At 38.1% G+C, this 17,480-nt stretch overlaps 1 protein-coding gene across 1 annotated transcript in view; it reads left to right on the forward strand.

Annotated features, from left to right (window-relative positions):
- PRSS12 (serine protease 12) overlaps positions 1-17,448 on the forward strand; it is a 76,243-nt gene extending 58,795 nt beyond the window's left edge. The window contains exons 12-14 of the mRNA XM_043569588.1: positions 398-520; positions 13,700-13,980; positions 15,278-17,448. Of these exons, the coding sequence (XP_043425523.1) occupies positions 398-520; positions 13,700-13,980; positions 15,278-15,585 (712 nt within the window). The 3' untranslated portion in view covers positions 15,586-17,448. The remainder of the gene's footprint in view (positions 1-397; positions 521-13,699; positions 13,981-15,277) is intronic.
- Positions 17,449-17,480: the final 32 nt, after the last annotated feature.

The raw sequence follows: 17,480 nt of genomic DNA on the forward strand, positions 1-17,480 counted from the left end.
TTTAGACTTGACTCTTTTAAATGTATTTTTTTTTATTTGTTGCGTTTACTAATGGAAACCCAGTACTTTGCTTAACGAAATACTTCTTCGGGCTGCTTAGGTGAGGTAGTGAGGAGAGAAAATACACTTCAAGCAATGAAATATAGAGAAGACTGAGTTTTTTCCACGAGTGTCAGAGGTGGGTGGGATGCATACAAATGTCCATAAGCAGATCTTCAGTGTGGTCTGCTCCAGGTTGTAGGGGTACCATTTTCAAAGTAGGGAGAGATCTTACCTGCTGGGGTCCCTTTTATGTGGCTTTCCTCCCACCTGCAAGCCTTCCAAGTCATTGTCTTAATGGATGCTTTTCTTTGCTTTTCTCCCTTATACGGACTCAAGTGGCTTACTTTCTTCTTAGGGGTGGTTGGCCTTGGCAAGTGTCCCTCCGGCTTAAGTCATCCCATGGAGATGGCAGGCTCCTTTGTGGGGCCACGCTCTTGAGTAGCTGCTGGGTCCTTACAGCAGCACACTGCTTCAAGAGGTACGTGTCCACCTTTCCGAACAAGTCTGTTGGGTTCTTATTTGACAGTGCTTCCAATTCCTTCCTGCTCCATAGCATACTAGAAACTTGGGGTGACAGAGCCAGGCTACCAATCTTCTTTACCTGTGCCCACGGCACTGTGGAAGTGGGGGAGGTAACAGAAGGAGCAACGAGAGCCCTCTGGAAGCTACTTGCTACGCCAATGTTAAAGCAAACTCTGTATTTGGGGGAAGAGAAGATGCATTTTCGGAGGGGAGGCAGCTATGTTAGTGCTTCCCTCAAGAACTTATCTGAGGGTGAAATCATATCCCAGTAGACCTAGAGGAGATCTCAGATGACCCAGTAGTGGATACTAAGAGTAGGGAGTGAAGTTTTTATTGTTTTTTGATCCTTTGGCTCTTGGTGTTTTGTGTCTTTTAGATTTCTCTATTTGTACCTTCTAGAAAGTCCAGGTTGCATCCTGATTATTTCCTCATCTCCCAAACATTTTATCACTTCAGTCTGAAGTCTTCCCAGTTGAGAGGGGAGGCCATACAGAGAAAAATAGTGTGCCAAAGTCACACTGCTCATGGTGGCAGTGTCTGCACTAGGACCTGGCTCTCCTTTGTTCTTGTCCCGCGTTCTTTTGTGGGCCTGACTAATGGCCATTTCCTCAGCACGAATTTTGGGATTTAAAAATGTATACCAATCCTTGGCAAAATATTTATAATTAGTGAAGCAAGGTGATTATACAGGAGTTTCACTGTGTTATTCTAATTGTGTATATTTGAAAATGGTCATAATAAAAAGTCTTATATAAAATGTATAACATGTCATTGAAAAATTCTTTCAAGCAAGAATTTGTTTTATATTTTTCCATATGTGATACAAGGCTTCACTATATATTTACAATTTATCCATATAGATTTTGTTCACTTTAACCACCATGTGAATTTTAACTCCTATTGTAAGGCTAAATCACAATTTATTTAGTCCCGTACTAATGGATAGTTAGTTGGTTTCAATTCTTTCACTATGAAAAAACAATGCTGTAATAGACATCTATTGTATGTCTCATTGGGTACACATATGTGGGAGCATTTTGCTAGAGTATGGGCACAATTCAGTTTTACTCAGCACTATTAATTTATTTTCTAAAGTAATTGCATCCATTTATATCATGGCAGTAGGTAAGTCCATTTCCTCAAGTCCCCACTTCAACTTGATATTATCTATCAACATTTTTAGTTTTTGTCAATCTTAGACTTTTTGGATTTCTTTTCAGTTCCACTTCCCTGATTAGTGTCTTCCTCTTTCATGAATTTCTTTGTTCATATTCTTTGCTTATCTTTCTATTGGATTGTCTTTTTGTAATTGATTTAAAAAATTTGTTCTGTGTACAGAGTCTTTGTTGTTATGTGTTACAAATACCTTTTCTCAGTCTGGGGTTATGTCCTGTCCACTTGTTTAAAATCTTTTTCTTATGAAGATATTTTAATATCTTCATTTAATATGTTTAATATGTGTCAATTTTTTAAGTTTGATAAAATTTTTTATATTTATTTAAAATATCCTTTCCTAGGGGCACCTGGGTGGCTCAGTCGTTTAACTGTCTGACTTTGGCTCAGGTCATGATCTCACAGTTTGTGAGTTCGAGCCCCCCTGTCAGGCTCTGTGCTGACAGCTCGGAGCTTGGAGCCTGGAGCCTGCTTCCGATTCTGTGTCTCCTCTTTCTGTCCCTCCCCCACTTGTGTTCTGTCTCTATAAAAAATAAATATTAAAAAAAAATTTAAAATATCCTTTCCTAGCCCCACATGATGAAGATTTTATCTTACTTCTTCACTAAGAAAAATGTATAATTTTGTTCATGTTTAGGTTTTTAATCTGTTTACTGTTTATTTTTTGTATACATAGTATGAGAAAGGAGCCTCATTTTATACTTTCATGGATAGTTAGTTTACCAGCACTTTGTATTGAACATTACATTCTTTTTAAAAAATTTTTAAATATTTTTTTGTATCTAATGATGGAGCTTTATTTTTTCTTTTCTTCTTCTTTTTTTTAAGTTAAATCTTAGTTATGAACATTACATTCTTTACCCAAAGATTTATGTCAATTATCTTGTATGCTCAGTTCTCATATATCTTTGTTTCTAGGATCTCTATTCATTTCCTTTTATCTATTTTGGTAAATATTTATGGAGTAATCTTCCATTTGTAAAGTGTGCAGAAGACACATATCTATATTTTACATAGCCTTTGTCATTTCTGGGATAATAATTGAGTTTGAGAGTTCACCTATATATCAGTGGGTTTAATACATTCATGTGTTACATCAACGGCACACACAATAAAGATTATATTCATTCATTGACTTAACAAAAATTTAATATTCCCAGGAATATGCTATAGGATATAGTGGAGAGAAGACAGATAAGGATCATTGCTATGATAAGAATTTTCAGTGTAGCTATAGGAACCCAGAAGAGGGAGATATTGATATTGCTGATAAAATAGTATCAAAAAAAAATTCAGGGCACAATTTTTAAAGTGTGGTCTTTCCACCACAATATTAGATACATTTATCTTGTTAAAAATTCAGATTCCTGGGCCCCTCCTCCAGATCTACTGAAGCTTTAGAGCCAAGTCTCAGGAGTTGGCATTTTTTTTTTAAATTTTTTTTTTTTTTAACGTTTATTTATTTTTGGGACAGAGAGAGACAGAGCATGAACGGGGGAGGGGCAGAGAGAGAGGGAGACACAGAATCAGAAACAGGCTCCAGGCTCTGAGCCATCAGCCCAGAGCCCGACACGGGGCTCGAACTCACAGACCGCGAGATCGTGACCTGGCTGAAGTCGGACGCTTAACCGACTGCGCCACCCAGGCGCCCCGAGGAGTTGGCATTTTTATCAAGCATCTCTGATGATCCTTCTCAACACTAAAGGTTAAGACCCATTTGCCTAGTGGATAAAACAGAACATGATCTGGATATGTTTGAAGAATGATGATGAGGAAGACTGTAATAGAGCTCATAGGATACTTATCCATGTCCTATTCAACATATTAATCACAAAACTAAAAAAGGACACTGATGGTAAATTAATTATGTTTTTGGATGCCAGAAGATTGGGAGAGACACATATTGGAAGATAGGATACATGATGGGAAAAGATCTTGATAGTTTGATCCTAACAAGCAGTGCAGAATAAGAAGGAAGTAAAATGCTGACTTTAGTTCCAGGAAATGTGGCTTAAATGTAGCACACGTGAAAATGACCGCATGGGTTTTAGAGTCCTGCAGCCTTAATACAAGTCAGTGATGTAATGCAGTTGCTCACAAAGTTTATCAGTTTTGAGCAGCACTGAAAGAATATTGTCAAGGCAAAGCAGTGATGAGCCTAGCTATTCTTACTATGCTCAAGCTATTGTTAGAGACAAAAGCACTGTCACTATCAAACAGAGAGAACTTGGCTCAGTTCTGGGGGCCACATCATGAAAAAATGACATGGTACACCAGGGAAGGCAAACAGACAGGGGAGATTGTGTGGAATCAGATTAGATTTGTTACCTGTTGCTCCAGATACTACAGATATTAATGGGAGAAAATATAATTTTCATTTTAACCAAAGAGTTGTTTATTTTTTATTTACTTAACACTAGGACAATTCAAAGATGGAATGGGCTGTATGTGGGAGGAAGACTAAGTTCTGTTATGAAGTGTGTCCAAGCACAAGAGGTTGTATTCATGGATTGATAGAGACTGGAGCTGGGTAACCATCTAATGTTGAGAGAATAGTGGTGAAAGAAGCATGAGACATATTTGAATGATGGGAGTTATTAGTTAAGATAGTGATCTGGAGTTTTGGTAGTGGACTTACAGTAGAGAAGCAGGAAAGATCCAGGGGTGCCTGGGTGACTTAGTCAGTTAAATGTCCAACTCTTTATTTTATCTCATGTCACAATCTCATGTTTCATGAGCTTGAGCCCCACATTGGGCTCTGCACTGACAGTGAAGAGCCTGCTTGGGATTCTCTTTCTCTCTCTCTCTCTCTGTCTGACTCTCCCCTCACTCTCACACACTCTGTCTCAAAAATAAATAAGTAAACTTTAAAGAGAGAGAGGGAGAGAAGCAGGAAAGGTCTGAAATGCCGGAATAGTGAATTTTTGTTTCATTCACTAGGTGATGGGAAACCACTAAAGGTTTTGAGCCTTGAAATGTGATCGAAGAGGGGTTTTAAGACGAGTCATTGGGAGATATATTGATCTGAGGATGTAAAGCAAAATTATTAATCCAAGAGTCTGTGAATGAGCTTCAAATTAGATGAAAAATCTTTGCACACATGCTACTGGAGTAACTCCAATTGGTCCGTGTTACCAAGTGATTAAGACTCACTATGGTAGGAACTGGAGGGAGACTATTGTAATAGAGATAGAAGATGGAAAAGAAAAGGAGGGAGAGAAGGTAGAGTCATGGTGACAAAAGTCAGTAGAACTTGGTACTGTGTAACAAGAGACTTGGATCTGGCCATTGAGACCAAGGTCACAGTTCTCCAATTTTAACTATTCACTTTTGTGAAAATTATTTAGCCTCTTGGAGCCTCAGTTTTCCCACTCATGAAATGAAGGCAATAATATTCCACAGTGAAGAACGAAGGACCTGCTAAATGTCTGAAAGTATTTGATAAAATGTGAAATTCAAAACAAATGTTGATGGTTATATGTTAGGGTTCCAAAAAGAGAATCAAAGATTATTATTTTCAACAGTAGAAAATTCTGGGTGATTTTATTCCACTGACCACTGGAGAAGAATAAGGTAGGAAACTACAAGGAAACTGGAGAAGCCTGTCTTAGGGTTTAGAGGTTAGGCAAAATAATTCAGTAGGTTCAGTTTAGATTATCCTGTTTTCTAAATGCTTCGTCTTTTAAGTCTCTGCTAAAAGTTACAGACTTCAGGGTTCAAGGCCTAAAGTATTAAGTAGGGAAATTACCCAAAAATTCCACTTGAGTTGAACACTTTGATCTGACTTTTGGAAGGTCTTTTTCGTTTTCTTTCTTTCTTTCTTTCTTCTTCTTCTTTTTTTTGTTTTGTGTTTTTGTTTTTTTGCTACATGTTTGGGTTTGGGTTTGTTTGTTTACATGTCATTATTCCTCCTCTGGCCTGCTCCTTCTAGATGATTGCTTAAAGTCAGAAATCATCTCCTTTCTGTTTATAAATCTAGTGTCTAATATATTACTTGGCACATAGGATATACTCCTAAATGGTTGTTGCATGATGAAAGTGAGGGCTTAGTTGCCAGATAGTGGATATATTTAAGAATGTTTGACTCTTTAGAGAATGGTGGTATTTTAAACCTGGATCAACAGATAATTCCTTCCATATGTCATTTCTGAATTTCTTCCCTTTATCTGCACAGAAGATAAAGACAGTTGTTTAAAAAGCAGAGGAGCAGATTATGATATGCAGCATTTTGATGTATTTTAGATATAATGCAAGATTCTTTTAATGTGTGTAGGGAGAAAATTATTTTGCAAATGTGTTTTATATCCATCTGCCTTGGTCTGTAACCTTTACCAGATTTCATAGACTTCCTGTTTTGAAGTGCCTAAGGAGCTACAGCTCACATCTTTATTGCAGTAAGCTCATTAGAAGGCATAAGGACAGTTACTAGTGATTAGAATAAGCTCCAAATTTTGTTTCTTTTCTGGGTTCAAGGACTTTGGATTAAAACAACCCTCCTTTAATCATCAGAAACTCTTAAATTTGCAAAAACAGATTTCCTCTGGAATTGCAGAGACTGCAACGTAGAAGCAATATTGTCATGTTCTGAGAGGTTACCTTCCTTTTAGATTTCTTGGGAGTGTAATTTAAGGTCTACTGGTAGGGGAAATTTGTTTTTTTTTTTTAATGTTTATTTATTTTTGAGAGAGAGCAAGTGAGCGAGCAGGGGGCACAGAGAGAGAGGGAGACACAGAATCCAAAGCAGGCTCCAGGCTCTGAGCTGTCAGCACAGAGCCTGACGCAGGACTTGAACTCAAGAACTGTGAGATCATGACCTGAGCTGAAGTCAGACGCTTAACCGACTGAACCACCCAGGCACCCTGGGTATATTTTGGAATGAGCTTTCACTCCTGTTTTTTATTTGTATCTCTACTGCTTTAACTAGTGGACTTCTGCATATTCCATAAAATGGGTTCTTGTTCATCAGGCCTTTTTTGGTGCCTAATTCTTGCAGTGATGATATAGGCCGGTGCTCTTGAACACCTATTTCTGAATAATGCCTAGATTGCTGTTCCCATCTGTGTTATTTTATACTATGGGATGACAGCTCTTTATGTTAATTTGTTTTGCCTTTGTAGTCATTCTTTTATATAATCCTCATATCTGAACAATCTAAGAATGATGGCCTGGGGAGGTTGAGATCACAATGCAGTTACTTCAGATCCACTATGCTGTTACCTTCATTTTATATAGTCTCTTTGCATGATAAGGATACTTTATTGTAAGGACGACAGTTCTAGTAATCAAATTCTAATTCGTTTGTAACTTTCACATGTTGTGATATGTTCTAAACACTTATTTTAATGCCAGCACAAAAACTGAGATAGTTGGTGAATCACCATTTAAAGGTCTTCTAACTCATTCTTCACATTTTTCCCTAGTGTTAATGCAATACAGACGTTGGAATGAGTGCAATATCCTGTTGGCATTTTGAAGTGGAAACTTGGGATAAATCAAGTGTTTTTGGAGTTCCTATGATTCTTATATGATATAAATTGCTTGCCTTTGACACTCTAAATTATGAGTATCATGATATGACCCTCTCTCTATGGTGCTGCAGAAATATAAGTGAGAGAAAAATTCCTGAATATTACACTAATTCCTTTTAGTTGTTTGTTCTGGTAACAGACATCATATTGGAGGGAAGAATGTACCCAAATCAAGGACTCTCTTATTTCTGTGATTCTACTGCAAATTTGATTTGATCAAAAATATAGCTTTACCTGATTTTATCTTTCATTTTTTTCCTAGAAACACCATAGCAGCTGGAAATTGTTAAAGATTGTTGCTCTGAAAATCAGAAATGTCTAGGTCTTTGTAATTACAAAGATGAGGCACAGAAATAATGGAGTCACGTTTTAAAGACACAGAGTATCAGATGCTTAGCATATGCTTCATCATGACCTAGTATCTAGTAGAGTTCATTAAGAACATGCTCTTTGGTGGTATACCTAATACTTTCAATCATGCTAAAACCATTTCCTGAATACACACACACACACACACACACACACACACATATATGACAGTGCAAGTTTCTATGGAGGCTTCTAAGCAACTGTAATCATTTATACAAGTAACTTTAGTCAATCACTTTTTTTATGTTTATTTGAGAGAGCGAGAGAACACGTGTGCACATGTATGTGTGTGCATGCATGCACACACACGCAGGGAAGGGGCAGAGAGAGGGAAAGAGAATCCCAAGCAAGCTCTATGCTGCCAGCACAGAGCTCAACCTGGGGCTTGGTCTTATGAACCGTGAGATCACGAACTGAGCCAAAATCAAGAGTCAGATTCTTAACCGACAGCCACCGAGGTGCCCCAACTCTTCTATTTTTAATTCCAGTAATTTTTTGTTCTTTATTGTTCAGAATTTCAGAAAAATGAGGACATTGGATCTTACTAAGCCGCTGTGTTTCAGATCCTTTCTTGCTGAAGCCTGTCTGGTAATTTCATCCACTATTTATTTGAGGGGTAGTTGAAGGCATTTCAGCAAAGCAAACAACTGAATGGTGTGTCAGCCGAAACCTGAAATGTTTGGTTTAGAAGCATTTTTGAATACAATAAAGTTTGTCTAAGTAACAAAAGCTGGACTAGTTTTTATGTTAAAAAAAAAAAAGTTTCCTTGATATGTTTTCTTGAGAAGCCTAGAACTACAGTAAATGTTTTCAAAATCTGCAGTCATATTGGGAACCTCAGCCAAAGTATTATCCCTGAAGTATAAGAGAGGTGACAGTAGAAGACAAATATTTGGTTAGCAAACTAATCCAGTCTTCTGTTGGATGCTCTTCAAATTCCAAGCATGTGATTATGTCTAAAAATAATTGGAGTGAAAGGAGCGTGGGAATCACTGCTTAGGTTTACTGGTCCATTTCCTTAAGTCAGGACAAGTTTAAAAGTGTAGGTACCAATAAAGAGATTCATTTGACAAGAATAGTGTTTTTTTTCCCTCTTCTAGTCAGGTATATATATTATTTTTATTTTCAGTTTAATATCAACTCCTGATTGGTGAACATACTAATTTTGGAGTAGATTTAAATCTACTGGCTGAAATCTGCTTGATTGGAGAACACAGAATATGTATGTAACGTGTATGAATTTTGGGTTTTAATACCTTTATGTAATCTCTTACGATGCTCACTTCACTTGGAGAGATTCTAGACATGCAGGGGCAGGAGTTATCACTATGCCTTTAAGTCTTGGTTGTAGTGGTTCTCAAACCTGACTGTGAATTGGAATCACCTATCGTTCTACATCAGCCCTATTAATTTAATATTTTCAGAGATTTGTGACCTAGACATTTATATATTAAAAAAAATTCTTTTTTATGTTTATTTTTGAGAGAGAGAGAGAGAAAGAGAGAGAGAGAATGAGTAGGTGAGGGGTAGAGAGAGAGGGATCCTCTCAGAATCCTAAGTAGGCTCCAGCCTCTGAGCTGTCAGTACAGAGTCTGACACAGGCTCGAATTCACAAACTGAGATCATGACCTGAGCTGAAGTTGGACGCTTAACCGACTGAGCCACCCAGGACACCCTAGGCATTTATATATTTAAAAGTGGTACAGGTGCTTCTAGTAAACAGCCAGCATTTAACAAGAACATTAGATATTTGGAGGATTTCAACAAGTGTAACAGAAACTTTAGTGATGGTGTTGTTATGAGAACTAGTGAGAAGCTGACTCTGATTTCAGTAAGTTAGGGATGACAGTATTATATATGTGCACGTGGATGCCTTTGAAAAGAAGTTATTTGGGGCGCCTGGGTGGCTCAGTTGGTTGAGCGGCCGACTTCGGCTCAGGTCACGATCTCGCAGTCCGTGAGTTCGAGCCCCGCGTCGGGCTCTGTGCTGACAGCTCAGAGCCTGGAGCCTGTTTCGGATTCTGTGTCTCCCTCTCTCTGACCCTCCCCCGTTCATGCTCTGTCTCTCTCTGCCTCAAAAATAAATAAACATTAAAAAAAAATTTTTTTTTTGAAAAGAAGTTATTTAACATACACTAAGACTTTTTTGTCTGTGCCAAGCACTTTGCTTAGTGCTGAAGATACGAAAGTGAGTATAGCATGGTCCTTACACTTAAGGAGACTTTACCTGGGGAGACCGGACATCTTAATTTGTCATAGAAATTGTTATAAATGCTCTGACAGTGCTAGTGAGAGTGTCAAAGGCAGGATTGGTCAGTTTTCAGGCAGGGCAGCAAGAGCTTCCTAGGAGGTTCTGGACTTGAGACTTGAGTGATAAAATCAGTTGTCATGTTAAGATGGTAGGTGGGGGATGATACTGCAAATAGTTTGAATAAAGGCAGGTGTGTGGGATACCTCTTCAAATAGCTAAAATGACAGGGGTATGGAGACCAGGCTGAGGTCAGGTAGGCAAGAGCCATTCTTGGATGAATTTGCGTATCATTTAAGGAATTTGAACTTTATTGTGTAGATAGTGGAGAACTCTTGAAGGGTATATAGAAGAGTAGTTATATTGTCAGATAGAAACCTCACTCTGGCTGCAGTGTGAAGGAGGGACTGAAAAAGTTAAAACCTGAAGCAGCAAGGCCATTGGACAAGACTATTGCAGTAGTCCAGGAATGAAGGGGCACATTAAGGCAAGACTACACAAGACTTTAACACTTGGGTATTTTAAAACGAAATTTCCTTGTTGTAGAAATGTTTCTTTGTTTACTCGCTGAAGACCCAATTTTCAGATAATGTAGAATATATTTATACAGTTAGTTTAGATACAAGGATCATTTTAGTGAAGTGATACAGCTCTTTCAAAGAGTGGAAAATATTGTTGTAGTGACTTTTTTTTTTTCAGGTTGAACAGTACTGTAATTATGTGAAAGGATATAAAAAGTTCACGTATGAAGGGAATGTCTCATAATCCAAGATTAAAATTTATAGACAATGTAATAAACAATGTAAGAGACTGTATTAAAGAGATATAATAAAATAGGATGCCTAGTTTATGCCAAACTATTTCTCTAGACCAGTACTGTCTAGCAGAAATACAATGTGAGCAACAAATGTGACTTTTTCTAGTAGCCACATTAAAAGATAAAAAAATCCAAACAGGTGGGAATAATTTTAATATTTTATTTAACTTGGTATATCCAAAATAGCATTGCAAAATATAATATAAAATCAGGATATTTAATGCTTATTATCTATAGACACAATATATTTAGTATTCTTTTTCATACCAAGTATCCAAAATCCAGTGCATATTTTATACTTTTAGTACATTTTACTTCAGACCAACCACATTTCAAGTACTCCAGTAGCCACATTGGGCTACTGGCTACTGCACTGGACAATGAAGCTCAAGAGAATTTCTTCAATTCCATTCTAAAGATATTATGGAAACATTTCAGCACCACTTTCAAGGATGCATTCACAATTATTCTTTTTAGAAAGGCGTTAAATCACTTGAGGTTTTACCTTAAAACCTGAATACATTAGTCATAGTGAATTTTAAAAAAAGTTTATTTTTGAGAGAGAACAAGTGCGTGAGTGGGGGAGGGATGGAAAGAGGGGGGACAGAGGATCTGAAGCAGCCTGTGCACTGATAGCAGCAAGCCCGATGTAGGGCTTGAACTCACAAACCATGAGATCATGACCTGAGCTGAAGTTGGGTGCTTAACAAACTGAGCCACCCAGGGGCCCCTAGACAAACTGAATTTTTATAATATAGTATCAGTACCCAGAAAGTGGGAGTGAGAAGTAAATCTGATCTTTCTCCATGACTATTACTTTTTACTGTTTTAAGATGTGAAATAATCCCAAAGTTTACTTAAATTTTGAAGTGGAACCCACAAGAGGATCTTCTCTGGGAGCAATATATAAGAAGCTTTCTGAATTTAAAAGGTCTGTGATGACTTATGGTTGGAAACGGGGAATCAAGGGAGCACAGGAAATTATTAGTATTATAGATCAAGAATAGGTGGATGTATAAGCTAAATCATCTTTGTAGCACTGTTCAGTTTTTTGAGCTGACATAGTTAAGAAACTTACTCTATATATTGCAAGCCCCACTTAGGGGTGTTAGAGTGTTTGAACAACTTAGAACTTCCAGTAATTTTACAGGAGGAAATGGAAGGCTGTATTTAAATAGGCAGTCATTAGAAAACTCAAGTTTTCAATACAGACTTCTGTAAATTCACATTCAAGTACAGGTCTCATATCTAGTGTAAGAATTTCAAGTTTTCATAAAAAGAAAATTAAGGTGAGAGCTGTAAAATGTACGTATTTCTATCTCAACAGTCAGACACTAGCACAAACCAGGTGCTAAGTTGATGAAACCATAGCTAGAGTTTGGCAGATAAAAGGAATGAGGGACTGAGTTTTTGCAAAGGAGTGATTGTGGAATCCAAGCCTGGTAAGAAGGGAAGTCATAGGCAAAGTGAGATTGAAATGAAAAAATTAGTGGGGTCAAAGGATTGAAGCGTAATGGGGTTGAAGAATGGTAGAGCTATAAAACTGTAAGGATAGGAGGTAGAAAGTAGGAGATGCTTTAAATCAAGACTTCAGACATGTGTAGTATTTGGTGAATACAAGGTCTAAGTCTCATGACGGGAGCAGGTGGCTGAGATGGAGGATAGGCTCAATGCAAGTGAGGAAGTTAAGGAAGTAAATGGACATGGTATTGAAAGTTAAGCCTTTAAGATGTTTTAAGTACTGGTAGGGGGTAAGTGAGCAAGGTGCTATATAATCTTAAGTGAGAAAGAGTTAGTAACCTGGAAGTGGGTTGGATCATATTGTGTCTGTAGTTCTCAACTGTGGCTAATTTGCACCATAGGGGACATATGGAGATGTCTGCAGACATTTTTGGTTGTCACAACTGGGGTGTGTGTTTATGTGTCTGGATGTGTGTATACCTTCACTACCTTGTGAAGAGAGGCCAGGGATGCTTCTAAACATCCTACAATGCACATAACAGCCTCTCACAACAAAGATTTCTCTGGTTCCAAATGTGAAAACAGTGCTAAGATTGAGAAACTCTGCTTTAGGGGGATGCACCAGAATCAAGGTATGTTGGTTGAAAAAACAGGCTGAGAACTATCAATCTAGTAAATATTTCTACTTTAACTGAATACTTTAAGGAAAAAAGACATACACATTAAAAATATCCATCCATCCATTCATTCACTAAAAGACATGCTGCATTCTCACCTAATGGGCATCACTATTATAGGTGTTTTAGAGTCATCAGTGAACATAAAGATCCCTGTGTCCTTAGTTACTTCTTGTTTAAGCAGGGGAGACAGGGGACAAGAGATGTAATAAATTAATCTGTTAGAAAGTGGTGTTAAAAAAGTGATTAAGGATATTGGGAGTGCTGGGGTATAGGAGGGCAAAAGGTGGGCTGCAGTCATCTCACTGAGGTGACATCTGGAGAAGGATTTAAGAGATGTGAGAATATAATAAATGTATGTTACCCTGAAAATACAGTTTTGGTTTGCATTCAGTTTACAGGAAAGGGGAGTAAAGTAGGTACGTGTTAAGTGCTTTGACGGATACAAAGTTAGACCAGCCATGGTTTCTGCCCTCAGAGAGCTTTGTGATGAGCTACTATCACGGAAATGATAGAAAAATGAAGACAGCAAATAACAAGACAGTAATTTTGCCCTATTCTATCTGTTCCTGTTTTGATCCTTTTTCATGGTAGGGAGATAACAGGTTAATGTTTAGCTGTTATTTTCCACTCATGCTGCACATTTGCTCCTTCTCAGAAAACCAGGCCAGGAACCTGGATTAAACAGTGATATGAACGAAGTGGGTTTGGAGTACAGGACTGAGAGCACTGGGATCAGAGAAATGCAAAAAGTAAACTTACAGAAAGGGATAAGGAATAGGAGGAAAGGCCTACAGTATGTTAACCTTCCTTGCTGACAGTTTAACAATCTCTAGCCTCTTACTAGCTCTCTGCCTCCCAGGTACGGTAACAGTACAAGGAGCTATGCTGTTCGGGTTGGGGATTATCATACTCTGGTGCCAGAAGAGTTTGAAGAAGAAATTGGAGTTCAGCAGATTGTGATTCATCGGGAGTATCGACCTGACAGCAGTGACTACGACATCGCCCTGGTTAGATTAGAAGGACCAGAAGAGCAGTGTGTCAGATTTAGCAGCCATGTTTTGCCGGCCTGTTTGCCACTCCGGAGAGAGAGGCCACAGAAAACCGCCTCCAATTGTTACATAACAGGATGGGGAGACACGGGTAATGTAGATAATACAAATGACATCTGGGCACCTTTCTTGTGTCTGGGATTATCAGTACTTTTGGGTGTACAATGGGTAGTAAAATCTTAAATGGGTTCAGGCTTAGTAGTTTGGAAATTCTGCCAAGCCTGTGATGCATGCATGCAATTTGGATTTGTATCCCAAGGGTACTATTGGTTATCATTCAGTTTAGTACAAATTGACAGAACTCAATCACCTTAAGGGCTGGTAGAGAAACCTTCCTTACTTTCAGTTGCCCAGACTAGTAAAGAGACAGAAGAAATGATTTTAAGATCCTACTTCAACACTTGGGCCTGGCCGGCTCAATGACAACTTCCTGTATCATTTTGCTATAGAATTTTATCAGTGTGTATCAGCTAGTGCTTGTTCAGAATGGTCCTTGAAACAACGGATGTGGGGCTCACCTGGATTGGGTACTTGATTCCTAAATGGCTACTGAGTAAGGAGAAAGGACAGGTTGACCCCTCTCCACTAAATATGATCAATACTGCTAATTATACTCTTGAAAAGAGCATCAAGTAAGTATGTCTACAGGTGATAATTTCAGTGTTTTATTTACAGAGTATTTGTGTTCATCACACACTGCATTAAATCTGGGCTTTATATTTGTATTTCATAGCTGAAAAAAGGTAGAATAGCTGTTGCAGATATAGAATACTGAAGAAGCACATACTGACCACTCCTTAGATAAACCACAAAGAAAACATTTGCTGAATGAAACAATAAAATCAGATCAGAGTAAATGCCTTTTCCCGTACACTATGTGGAACCATGAGGCAAATCAAGTGTCTGAGAATACTTAAGTGTATCCATTCTCAATTACTCCAAGAGGGAAGGTTCATTCACCTTCCTTTAGATACAAGTTAACAGAAATGATAATGTCAGTTTTACAGAATGTTCTATTATGAATTATTTCAATTGAGTACATAGGATGCAAGAAAAAAAGGTGGAATTTAGACCCAAGAAAGGACTATTGTAGAGGACATCATCAATTATACATATTAGCTACTGAACAGTTAATGTCTTACCAGTGAGTACACCAACATCAAATGGTTAGTATACAGGAACGTTTTGCTTCTCAATCTTTTATCAGATGCCATATTTGGAGTTCTTGCCACTCAGGTCCTTCTATACCATTTATAGTTACCACTCACCTAAACTACACTATGCCACAATAGGGTTTTTTCAATTAAATGTTCATTGGACTGTTAAATGTAGTGCTTTTGTGTAAGATCTTTGGCTGGCATCTAACTCAGATTATTTGGTCTGACTAGGACGAGCCTATTCAAGAACTCTACAACAAGCAGCCATCCCCTTACTTCCCAAGAGGTTTTGTGAAGAACGTTACAAGGGTCGGTTTACAGGAAGGATGCTTTGCGCTGGAAATCTACATGAACACAAACGTGTTGACAGCTGCCAGGGAGACAGTGGAGGACCACTCATGTGTGTTCGGTCAGGAGAGAGTTGGGTTGTGTACGGGGTGACCTCCTGGGGGTATGGCTGTGGAGTCAAGGATTCACCTGGTGTCTATACCAAAGTCTCAGCCTTTGTACCTTGGATAAAAAGTGTCACCAAATTGTAATTCTTCACATGGAAGCTTCAAGAGAAAATCCTGGAAAATGTTCAACATCCACATTAGCACTCAGCCAGAGATGCCAGCCAACGGAGATGAGAGCCATGTTCCTTCTTTTGTGTTGTGATTAAATCATGTGCACCATTGCTGCTTGAGAATTTGTGATGTGAATATTCTGTTAGATACCTCAGTGTAGTACTAATTACCCTTAACTAGCATTGTGGCCCACCCAAAAAACTACTCTGGAGTCTTTATTAGCGTTCTCGAGATTACTGTGTATCAATAGTGCAGTAAGGCTGTTTTTACATTCATTTGGATTTAGAGCTTATAACTCAATCAATACTGTTTATACTAGAGTCAAGGAATGGCATTGTTTAATTAAGCTCAGATTTTCTTCAAAAGGCCAAGACATCGTCACACATTGAATCTCTGTAGCCTTTAACTGAGGAAATCAAGGGCCAAAAAAGTGAAGGAATTCCATTATAAACCTAGACTAGGATCAGTGATCATGCATTCCTGAATGAAGCCTTTGTACTATGCCTTATGGCAACACATTCTACTACCCAGAAAAATTTGGAAGAATTCCTGATGAATGCCTTCAAGTTGTTGGATGTACAACCTAATTTATCCACCTTATTTGTTAACATCCTCTAGCAATTACTTTCAGCTACTTCAAATTTACAACTTGATAAAATTTTTCCTTGGCATTATGTGGTTTGCTGGACCATGATTTATGAGTGCCATCTATTGCAACTTTCTTGTAATGACTAAAATCTGTAGACCTCCACTATCCTGATAGTCCCAGCTAATAAAAATACTGTTAAAAATGCTTTCTCTGCTTAGTGAGAAAAAGCTCTAAAATAATTTAACTGTTTCAACTGCTTTAATTAACGCACCAGCTATATGCTAGGCACTGCTGTAAGTGGCTATGGCCTTCAATGACCGTTTTAAAAAGGCTGGTAATGTTTTATAGTATCCCTAGCTTTCAAACAGGCCCAGAGGCCAAGGTGAGATGGTAGGATTCAAACTTCTGGAGCCCCAGTGCTGACCAGGTCATTTTCAGCCTCCACTGCTGAGTAAAGGCAAGTTTTCCCTCTGGCTATTTCTCAACACAATTAAGGGTGCTTTACTGTGCACCCTTTCAGGACATTCTTGATTAGCAATGCAAAATCTTAGGCCAAACAAAAAAGGTTTGCCTCTCAGGCTACTTAATCACAATGATTGCTAATATCAAGGGCCCTTCAGTGTTTTAAAGTTTTTGTAGATCCATCCAAGAAATAGATGCATAAAAACAGGTGAAAAAAATCAGTGTGAACTTTAGGATTAGATCATGTTAAGTAATCCTTTTCAATGGCTGTATTAATATGGAGGGGACTTCACCCCTTTCCCTACTGCATCTACTTGTACCCTTTTTGTAAATCCTCAGCTTTGTAAAAAACTGGTGCTAACATAAAGGTGCTTTATAGTTTACGATTTTGCAGAACTGCAATGCTATGTCAGGCAGAATAGCGTTAAACCTTTTGTAAAAGCTCAAGGTTTTGATAAAGGCAGAACTTTTCAAGCATTTACAACTAGTGATGATAGTGGTACAGACAGTGCACACTTGCACAAGGGCTGAGAAAACGTGCAATACAGGAGAGAAAATTTATCTTTACGGAAACTTCGCACAGGCCACCTTTATAACTAAAGCATAGTGCTGATGCAAGCAACATTTATACTGAAATTTTAATAGACTGGATCGGGAAACTACTTGGCTCATAAAATATGCCTTGATAATAGCTAATTTTTTTTCCTTGTTAAATGTTAAGTGTGACCTTTAAAAGACACAAGTGTTCAGTGCACATCTGTGTGAATAAAGTGCTTAGCTGCTCACCTTGTGTAGTAGCCTTAATCTTTTGTACGGT

Source organism: Prionailurus bengalensis, chromosome B1, assembly GCF_016509475.1.
Source record: "Prionailurus bengalensis isolate Pbe53 chromosome B1, Fcat_Pben_1.1_paternal_pri, whole genome shotgun sequence".
Lineage (NCBI taxonomy): Eukaryota > Metazoa > Chordata > Mammalia > Carnivora > Felidae > Prionailurus > Prionailurus bengalensis.